Raw genomic sequence first — 10,799 nt, 5'->3', positions numbered from 1 at the left:
TACAGGGTATATACACCAATCTGTAAGTCAAATGTACTACCATTTAGTACCCTTTTTCACTACCTTTAGATTTTTTTTACAACCATCACGACACTCCGGTGCGAGTATTAAAAAGACATCTTTTGTAATTTCTACCCCCTTCACACTTTCACTTCACTTTCAATACATTACACTTTCGTTTTTTGCAAAAAGACGCCCGAAAGGGAGCAGTGCGGCTGGACGGTACCATGCTCAGGGTACCTCAGTCAAGGAGGATGGGGGGAGAGCACTGGTTAATTACTCCCCCCAGCAACCTGGCAGGTGTATCCATGACTGCCCTTATACTGCCCTTATATACAGAACCAATCATTTTTTTTTGTCAAAAAGGTACAACAAAAAAACAATACCTCGTTTTTCAAAAAAGAATAACTTTTGAGCAAATTTACTACTTTTAAGGCCATGAAATTTTGGCTTTTTAATTGATCACCTTTAAATACTTTTTAAAACCCTGCATACACCCTGTTATAAAACTTGGCAGTGGTTACTACTAATCATTTCTTTCTCAGTAGTGGTAGGTACCTTATTCTTGCATGCAACATTAGTGTTGCCACCGGTCCCATTTTTTCCAAATTGTCCCGGATTTTAATCGCCTGTGCAGGAAATATAAATTTATATACTTTACTGGACACTGAAGAAAGGTTGATAGGAGTTTGAAATGTCCAGGTTATTTGTCAGACACAAGGGGCAATGCTGTGCAACATACAGTATTAGCTTATATTCCGTTTGCCTCTTGTGCAGCAGTTTTTTTTCCTATTAAAAAGTTATTTAATTAGGGAAGCTGTGATGTTGGCACTAATCGTATAGTTTTAGAAGTTCTAATGTTGGAGTTTATTATACTATGGTAAAGAAAAAAAACAATGGTTAGTGAAACGGGTTAACCAGCCACTGTCCATTGAGAAAAAAAAGGTACGTCAAGTCCTGATAGCATCCCAAAAGTCTTACATACCACTGCCCACCTGAAAAGGTCAATTTTGCCCAAAGCCAGATAAGAGTTGTACTTCTCCATCTCTGTGTGGGTTTTTCAGTATGGGAGTAAAATACGGTACCACAAGACCATCCAGAATTTTCAAAGTGGAATCTAAAGCCTACAGACTGAAGACAGTGTGGCTTTCCAACTACCGTGACTTGTAAAAGTCCCAATAAGGCTAAGCAGAAACTTCATGTAAATGTTTTATTTAAAAATCCAAACAAGATGCAACACGCATATACAAAAAACACATGTAAAACATTTTTAAAAGCTTTAAATACCCTGCAAATTCATCTCAAACAATAAGCAGAATGTGGACTTCATTCATTGTCGACTGTATAAGAGCTGTCTGCTGGAAGTAGTGCAGTGCATTAGGGCACCCCCTGGTGGATGACAAGGTGGTTGCCGTCTACTCTTCATCCGCAGACGCATCCCCGGCTTTTATCTTGTTGCGAAGGCTGCAACAGAGAACAGAGGGTAAGGCTTACAGAGCCAAACTTCACAGTGCGTCCAAATAAAAAAACCAACAAACTAACGTCTGACAACACACACACACACACACACACACACACACACACACACACACACACACACACACACACCTGGTAAGATAGGAATGCACATCGGAGAAGCCATGGTACTGTGCCAGGGGAAACAGAATGCCCGTTGGGCAGCGTCCGTCTCGCTGGCGGCAGAAGCTGCAGTTACAAATGCCACGACACGGCGGGCACCTCCACTCCTGTGTGAGTAAAGACACACAAAAGATTCATGGCCATGCTGTGACAAAGACATCCACTCCATTCCAAACGTGCACATAAAAACTGCCTGCTGTTTTAGTTGAGAGGAGTCATTTGTAGGAACTTTTGCGATCAAAAAGTTGGTCGGTTTAAGTAAGGTTGAAATCAATTATTTGAACGGACCAATATCAAAGACGTTCTCAACTAAAATTCTCAAGATAATTTGTGAACTACCACTTAAATGAAACATCAAGTTCAAAGGCAAAGTACTTAGTATGCCGTTAAATATACATATTATCCATCAGGAGCATCCGACCTGATAAATTTAACAATCCAATTAGGACTGTAGGTGAAACAAAAAAGAGAGATCCAGAAAAAATTGGAGTGATTGTTAACTGTATGTTTCTGAGAGTGCAGAATTGAACACTTTCGCCAAAGCCGTGTGCTTTCTGGGTCTACTAACCAAGTTTATAACGGTCTATTAACAAACTGAACCACAGAGCCAAACATGAAAGTGTGTGTGTGTGTGTGTGTGTGTGTGTGTGTGTGCGCGCGCGCGCACCGGATCTAGAAGAGCTTTGCGGACGTCCTCTCCGTAGCGGTTTCGGAGGCACGGCCCACAGAACTGGCCCATGATCCCTCTGCAGTCCTCATTGCGGCAGCACGTCTTGGTGTCCACAGTCTTCTGCCTGCACTGGTGGCACGTGCTGCCCTGTTGTTAGAAGAGAAAGCCAGGTTATTATTTGTTAAGAGAAAGCGAGGTTATTATTTGTTAAGAGAAAGCGAGGTTATTATTTGTTAAGAGAAAGCGAGGTTATTATTTGTTAAGAGAAAGCGAGGTTATTATTTGTTAGGAGGCGCACATGCGGTCATACATGACACAGAGTGCAAGAATATATTTCATTTTCATTCATTTTCATTTATTTAAACTCGAAGAATCATTGAGGGCCCAGCCCTCATTTACAATGATGTCGAGTAAAACAAACAATTGCACATATAAAATCAAAAACAACGAACATACACAATACACCATAAATCATATAAGAGGTAAGAATTAAGACAAACTATGAATTAAAACTTATGAGTTAAAACAAGTGCAAGTATGTGATAAAAAACTTCCCAGTGTAACTTTAAAATGTTTTAATGGCACAAAGGCTTGAAGACCCATCCTTTGTTGTAAGTTATTCCAAACTGAAGGTCCACAGACACTAAAAGCTGTTTTACCCAGTTCAGTGCGGGCATAAGGGACCTCCAGTAAAAAATTGCTGCTGCGGGTTTGGTATGGGTTGGAGTGCCAAACTAAAAGAGATGAAATATAAAATGGGAGTTTGCCAGTGAGGGCCTTATAAATAAAAATAAAATAATGCATGTCCCTTCTGTAAGAAAGTGGAGCCCACCCAACTTTATCATATAACAGGCAATGATGTGTACTATATGGATCCCCAGTAATAAAACGAAGAGCTGAATGATAGACAGTGTCAAGTGCCTTCAAATTAGAGAGTGGTGCATGTCTGTACATAATATCACCATAGTCAAGGGAAGACAGAAAAGTAGCTTCAATTAACTTTTTTCTGCAGAAAACAGGAAAGTGATATTTATTTCTGTGCAGGAAAGATAGCTTTTGTCTGAGCGTAGTGACAAGACAGTCAGTATGTTTCTTGAATGTGAACTTGTCATCTAGCCAGATTCCCAGGTACTTATAATGTGATACTCTCTCAATAACAGACCCATCTAAAGTAGATATATTAAAATCATTTTTCATGCCATGCTTAGATCGAGTAAAGACCATACATTTAGTCTTGCTTACATATGGCGAGTATTGAGGAAATCCTCCTTGTGTCAGTTTACTAAGACATTATCATTTTTTAATCATAGTAACAACAATCAAGGCTGACAATTTGACATTTTACTTTGCCCCTCCTCTAGTTTGAAAACAGTCTCACATTTTTAATTTGATTGCGGTGGCAGTTTTGACATTTCACATACAGTTCAACAAATTGACCCATCCCATTTGACGCCAGCACTGGTATTGTTGCCACATTGTATGCGCAACACCAGTCCAAATTGCTGAATAGAGCAAATTTGATTTGAGTTGCTATGAAAAGGCAGTCACGTGCACCTCCAAAATGGTCAGCGGTGAGATCACAAAAATCAGGTGGGTGGGTGCAAAGGGTAAATAGTTTTCAAGGACCACATGATGATACAAGATAGAAGTCCTTCATCCCCTCAGCTGTAGCCCTACTCAGCAAAAGATGAACTATGACCAGCCTCGACATACATGTACCGTCTTGTCTTGTTATGTCCCGTTTTGTCTAATGTCTGTGAGAATGACCAAAGACAATTTTCTGTTTCATGTGTTACAGACAAAGCTTCATCACATCTTATCTTATCATGATCATTGATCATACAGTATATGATCAGATATTTTTCCCTACCCATGCTGTACAAAAGTAACCATTACTTACTAACGCAATTGTTTTTCTATTTCTTGATTTCTTTTAGTGTTTCTTAAAGCCAGACAGTTGCCCTTTGAAATTACTTCAGTGTTGAGTCGGGTCTGTCATCCATCATTTTTCTAAAAAATTAAAGCGACCGAATGAACATCCTCCACGACAGGCGATTCCATACTTTTTGCCAGGGGCTGTACTATGAGGCAGCTTTTGTGAATGTCCCAAGGCAAATTCCCTCTGGTACCAATAAACCAATATTCAACCATCTAAAACCAGGGCTCTAAATTAACATAATTCGACCGGCCAAATGCTGGTAAAAATTCAGTTTGTTTAGTAGAAAAGAACACTTACTAACCACTTCCGAGTGGGTACGTTTGGCTAGTAATAGTGAAAGTGAAAGCCCATTGGGAAACTCCAACTCCCATTGTCATTGTGACACAGCACTCCACAGCACACAAGTGAACACTGCACACAACGAAATTGCATTTATGCCTCACCCGTGCAAGGGGGCAGCCCTCAGTGGCGCCCCATGGGGAGCAGTGCAGTGGGACGGTACCATGCTCAGGGTACCTCAGTCATGGAGGAGGATGGGGGAGAGCACTGGTTGATTACTCCCCCCACCAACCTGGCGGGTCGGGAGTCGAACCGGCAACCTCTGGGATGCAAGTCTGACGCCCTAACCGCTCACCCATGACTGCCCTAATACTTAACATCTACTAGCCAAGGTGGTTATTTTGCAAAAGTTATTTCTTTGAAGCCCTGAGTGAAACTCACCGTGACCGTGTTGTAGATCTTCTCGGTCATGTTGTCGGCCACCAGCTCCAGATCATCTTCAGTGATCTCCTCTACAGTGCGGACCACGTGCGCTTTGCTCTGCCGGGGCCGCGGTGCCGCACGAGGACGAGGGGTGCCCCGGACCTACAACATAACACAGACAGACACACACACACACACACACACACACACACACACACACACACACAGACAGACACACACACACACACACACACACACACACACTTATTGTGGGTGGTTTGTCCCTTACGATGGTTTTCTACTACGCACATGCACGCACACACACATGCATGTACATGTGTACGTGCACACACGCACACACTTTAGCCTAGTGCTCACAAATCGTAGACATGTCTATGCCTCCCCCCCCATTTATAAGCAATGTGACTGAATACAAAATCCTTTTTAATCCACAGGCAAGGCAAGCTCGGACAACATGGGAGGATGCAGCGCAAATACATGTAGGCTTTTCCTAGTCATGGATTGAAAAGTCATGGATTGTGCATTTTAACACTGAGGGTCCACTTCAATATAAAATCTCCCGTCTTCCCCTTGTGCTTGTGGCATCATGATGACGTCGCAAGATGACAGAAGTTTAAATTCAATGTTTTGCAAAAGCGCATTTCAAAAGGTAATTTTCTCATTTGCAATCCGGGGAAAAGTACCCCAAAAAGTTGTTGCGCCCAGTCTGACAGCAGGGAAATGTTACCATTTTCTCCACGGGGGCAGGGCGCGAGCGAACGCACGAGGCCACAAGTACAAGTCTGGGACGGGAGTTTGCATAATTGGAATCATGGAGGTAGTATAAGAACTGGAGAGAGTGAATAAGTCCCGCCTCCAGTCATTTCAATGGGAAATGCTACGCTAGTGAATTCAGCCAAAATTGAAAGTTTTTTCAGCTTCCAAAATTGAGTTATTTCCGCTGAGAGTTTACTCAGCCAATTACGTGCCACGTTAATGACTGATCAGAAAGCTATATGGAAGACGGACATTGGATGCATGGAGGTACCCAACCACAGACCTGTAAAGGTCTGTGCGCCCAACACTAAACTCGCGTACCCACCAATCATAATGAGCAAAGTGAATGTCGAAAGTGCGAAAATGGCAACTTGCTAATCGGCGAAGCTAACCAGCCAAATCCTGCCCCCTTGATTGGAATGGAGCCACATGCTCCACCAACCTTAGTGAGCTCCTCCTCCAGGCTGAGTTCTAGGTGCTCCTCAGTACCCGCCAGGTCAGCTCCGCCCATGGAGCGGGTGTGGCGGCGAGATGTGCGCTCAGGGTTACGGCGCGGAGACTCCGGCCCGTCCGTGGAGGAGCGAGGGGCACGCTGCTGCAGAATAAAGAAAGACAAGTCACCTCAACACTTCTATTGTCATTGAGGGGAACTTGCCTGTACAATTTAAATCAATTTATACAGCAATAATAGGTGGTAAAAGTAAGGTTTAACCCCCCAAAAATTGATACAAAACGTTTTTTCATGGATTCTATTACTACTGGACATGCTAAATAACATACTAAAAATCTAGGAAAATCTAACTTTGGGAAATGGTTTATTTTCAACTTGGCTGCCAGAGGCTTATAATAAGGGTCTGGAGAAACTATAGGTGAATAGGCCAAAATATTTAACTTGCGGATATCCCCACAAAACTTTACCCGCTGATTACTTGCATATGTATATGTGAAAAAAAACACATTGCAAGTTTTCTGAAATGTTTTGTTTAAATATGGTAATTCGACTATATCTAATTAAATATGCACTAAATTTTAAAATGCAAAAACTAAAAATCTGCAAAAGCCAAGCTCAAATTTCTTTTTTTTGTTTCGTTTCCCTGAACCTGCATGCTGCCGAAACACCTCCTGGATGGGATGTGAAAGAGACATGACTCGTGAGTTTGATTTACACTGTAAATAGCCAGATCCATATTTAGTTATTTTGGCGAGAGCAATGCAAAAGCAGTGTAATGCCTTACATTTTAAATATGGTAATATTGTATTGTAAAGGGAATACTTTGAAAAGACAGTAACATGCAACAGTGTTTACCACTACCTCAAGGTTAACTGGTTTGCTACTGAGCAATGTTCTTGGAATTCCCCCCAGGTCTCACCAAAGAGGTTGGATATATAATAAGAGGAAAAGAAACACGCCCACTCAATGCAAACGTGTGTGCTCAAAATTTGGTCTCCTAAGGGGGCGTAGTCCCTCCCTTTTCTTCTCTTTTCGTGGTGTTTACACAAGACGTGCGCTACTGCCATCTACAGCGCTAAGGGGACTCCATTTATTCTCTACCTCAAGACTCCAAAGGTCTCCTAATCGAAGGTCTCCTAAAAGGGCGTTCACCCGACGTAAAGTGGATACCGGAAAAGAACCTGCCTGCTTTATCTCACTCTCATATACGATTCTCTGGTCTCACTGTTGGAATTACAACTACCACCATGTTGGTTGTATGTTTCCCAGTCATGGCTCGTGGTGTTTGCCTAAAGAATTTGTTAGTCAAGGTGACGGTTGTCTAGGAAGGTACATGGATATAGCAGATAACCAGATCAAGGAAATTATTCATACCGAGTCATTTGCATTGCGTTTGCCAGCAGAAATGAGTGCTGAAGTGTCCATAGATTTACATATCCTATAAACCTTTGAACACCTAGACCAAATGTAAATGGAGAAACCCGGAATGGTTGGAGGGACGTGGGCAGTCATGGGTAAGCGGTTAGGGTTAGGACTTGTAGCCTAAAGGTGGCCATTGTTCGACTCCCGACCCGCCAGGTTGGCGGGGGGAGTAATTAACCAGTGCTCTCCCCCATCCTCCTCCATGACTGAGGTACCGTGAGCATGGTACAGTCCCGTCCAACTGCTCCCTTTCGGGCAACATTGGGGGCAGCCCCCTTGCACGGGGTGAGGCATAAATGCAATTTTGTTGTGTGCACTTGTGTGCTTTTCGCGTTCACGTTTATGTGTTAATAAAGTGTCTGAATGGTTTGACTGGTAATCACTCGGAGTGGAATGGACCCATGTCCGCACAGCATACTTACCGTACGGGGTTCCTTCTTGCGGCTGGGCTTGGCTTTGAGAAGGCCCACGGGCATCTTTTGCAAATCAGCCATCAGTTGTGCCAACTGCACAGAAAAAACATGTCACATTTACACAGTCAATGATTTAAATTACAGTAGAAGTACAATAGTAGCCTACACCCCAACCTAAAAATAAATAAATGAAGGACGTTATTACCATTGCTTTATTTGCCTTGATGTTCATATCCCTTTTCTCCAAGAAATTGGAGGACTCAGAGTCAGACTCAGAGTCTGAGGATTTGGGAGACTTTGGCTGCTGGACAACAGGTTTCCCCGTCTCTTCATCTTCCTTCTTCTTATTATTCTCCTTTTCCTCATCCTCATCCTGCTGAGGCTCCTGCTTGAACCGGACACTTCGCCTGGGCTTAGCGGGTTTCGGGAGCTTGGGCGTTGAGGGCTTTGAGGACTTGGGCTTTTGCTTTCCTCGTCTTACTGGCTTCGCCGCCTCCTCCTGCTCTTCCTCCTCATCCTCATCCTCGTCATCAAAGTTGGGAGGAGGCACAGCGCGTGGGCGCAATGCCACCCTCAGGGTGAAGGCTTGGCTAGAAGGTTTCTTCAGAGGTAAGCTCTTCTTCACCTCCCCATCATCACTGTCAGAGCCCTGGGGAAAGAGAGAGATCGTAGTTGCTACTGCAACTTGCACTTCAATTCAATGATTGAAATCCTAAGATGCATTTTCACCCAAACATCAGAGATAATACATAGCAAGCATGTATTGCATGGCAACATCAAAAGCTACAATGTGAGGTGGGGCAAGACACTGGCAGCCAACCACGTGAGACATTTTTTTTGACCGACAGCGGTTTCCAACAATCAGAGGTTGAGTTGTGCGCAGCTAGTTTCGCGCAGTCAGGTTAAAACTAAAATTTAGAAACCCATGCATAAATGCCGCCGGATCTATTATATATGCAGAGGTGACTTCACGAACAGCACTCAATGAATCCATGCACACAATGTAGGCTACTCATCCATTTAACCCTTTGAGGAGTAAGGAATTTCTAGAGGTTCTTCTAGAATTTTACTGGAACACTCTACAGCTCCCATAGACGTCTGTGTTAAAAATCTCGCAAAGACATTATGACATCATAATGAGAACTCAAAATTTGGGCAAAATTCTAATCAAATATTTGTGATGATACTCCTCAAAGCGGTCGGTTAATAGCAGCAGCTTCTTTGACGTGTTGCTTGCTTGCACATTATATAAGGGGGGTTGACCGAGTACGGAAATTGGCGGGCTAACTGTCATCAATGAATTAATCGCCTTCATCCATTCACTCATTCATTCTTCTTAGCAAGACTGCCGCATTGACTTATTCGAATTAATGAAAATGCCAACAAGTTGAATACTTGATAAATATTTAATATTTATATTGAGCTGAATGACGATGGAATGAGCCACGAGGTTCCTTGGCCATGCAAAAAAGGCTACAAGAGTACATTTGAAATGCAAAACTCGGCTCAACCTACTAATTAATCTCAACACATTTACACAGATGTTTAAAACAAATATTAAGTCACACTGTAAAAATTCAGTCATTTCCCCCCTACTGGTCGGGTTCTTTACAATGACAATCAGTGGGTTCTGTAGAACAGTGTAGAACTTTCTTTTGCAGCATGAGGATACGAAAGTAGCATCGTTAGCACTACTTTACTCAAGGACAAGCAACTACAATTTCAAAGATTAAACCAATAGCATTACTACACTCTTGTGTCGTTGTTAAACCTGAGTGCAATTCCAAACTTAGCTGATTGGTAGTCACCTGATACTTCCTTTTCTTCAAGAGGCTATCCATTTGTACTTCTACCACGTGAACAGCAGAGAACTTCAAATGCTATTTTTAGCCGCTCGCAATTAAACGTTTTGTTTGTATGCTAGAATATTTAGATGAGTGCGAATGGTCCACTTCCCAGTAAAAATTATCCAATTAAAGTGCGATTAAGGTTTTGTTCGAAATTATATGGAGGAAAAAATGAAGACGACAATATGTAACCCATTGACCTTCAACCAGAGCAGCATTCAGCTCTGTTTCACTGTCTGACTGAGAGAGTCTGGCTGGCGTGTGTGGTGACGTGGTGGCGTGCGTCCAGCCCAAAAGGCGATTCGAATAACTTGGCAGGGGGAAATGGGCGTGTTCGCAAGCAATCCGTGAAAAATAGGGTAAGGTAAGCTGCGAAATTACATTTTATGTAAAAAATAAAAATGACCATTAGATCTTTTATTTGAATAACAATACTCGCTCATTTAAGTACTGTAATAGGCCTACGCTTGGGCGCAGTTGCGACGGATAGGCTAATGGCCTTTTTGCGTGGACAGGCCAACTGTTTGGTTAGGCCTTGTATTGTGTGGGGGTCATTCACAAAAATGTTCAACGACTGACCTTGAGATCACAAAAATCCCCAACGTCAGTGTCTGAAAACCCATAAAATGTTTGATCATTTTCGGATTCCTCAGCAAAGATGTCAGCAATCCCTTTAGAAAGGGATGCCATTCCCAGTGGTTCTTCCTACAAACACACAAACAACCATGTGTTAAAATATTTTCCATCAGCTTCAATGTCAACAAAATCAAAGTTGTATTGTTACAATACCCGTTTGTTCTCCATAGATCCTTTCAGTGTTGGACAGCTTTCCTCAGCTAAAGGCCTAGAACTAGTTGTAGGCCTAAATGGTTTGCCCCCATATTAATTATCTCAATTAAGGCCTGCTACATACATTCAGCCAATCAGGGCTGCCTTTCCC

At 42.6% G+C, this 10,799-nt stretch overlaps 1 protein-coding gene across 3 annotated transcripts; it reads right to left on the bottom strand.

Moving 5' to 3' along the window:
- Positions 1–1,196: 1,196 nt before the first annotated feature.
- LOC134462030 (cell division cycle-associated protein 7-like) lies at positions 1,197–10,744 on the bottom strand. 3 transcript variants are annotated; one of them, XM_063214866.1, is made up of 9 exons: positions 10,649–10,744; positions 10,439–10,564; positions 8,218–8,661; positions 8,022–8,105; positions 6,169–6,321; positions 4,968–5,111; positions 2,306–2,455; positions 1,609–1,745; positions 1,197–1,464 (listed from the first exon to the last, which is right to left on the bottom strand). In XM_063214866.1, the coding sequence occupies exons 1-9, from the start codon at positions 10,661–10,663 to the stop codon at positions 1,416–1,418; spliced, it is 1,302 nt and encodes a 433-aa protein (XP_063070936.1). In that variant the 5' UTR covers positions 10,664–10,744; the 3' UTR covers positions 1,197–1,415. The 3 variants fall into 3 exon arrangements, with proteins under 3 accessions (XP_063070936.1, XP_063070937.1, XP_063070938.1); XM_063214867.1 differs by having other exon boundaries at positions 6,169–6,318; XM_063214868.1 differs by lacking the exons at positions 10,439–10,564; positions 10,649–10,744 and adding an exon at positions 9,821–10,126.
- Between the last annotated feature and the right edge of the window lie 55 nt (positions 10,745–10,799).

Source organism: Engraulis encrasicolus, chromosome 14, assembly GCF_034702125.1.
Source record: "Engraulis encrasicolus isolate BLACKSEA-1 chromosome 14, IST_EnEncr_1.0, whole genome shotgun sequence".
In the NCBI taxonomy this organism is placed as follows: Eukaryota; Metazoa; Chordata; class Actinopteri; order Clupeiformes; family Engraulidae; genus Engraulis; species Engraulis encrasicolus.
The sequence above is the reverse complement of the archived record's forward strand: the minus strand, read 5'-3'. Positions and strand labels throughout refer to the sequence as shown.

Excerpts from the sequence above, each read along its gene's own strand:
- LOC134462030 (XM_063214866.1), bottom strand. Across the intron at positions 1,746-2,305 it reads GCAAAGCTCTTCTAGATCCG|GAGTGGAGGTGCCCGCCGTG; the intron begins GTGCGCGCGCGC and ends TTACTCACACAG. Across the intron at positions 1,465-1,608 it reads GTGCATTCCTATCTTACCAG|CCTTCGCAACAAGATAAAAG; the intron begins GTGTGTGTGTGT and ends TCTCTGTTGCAG.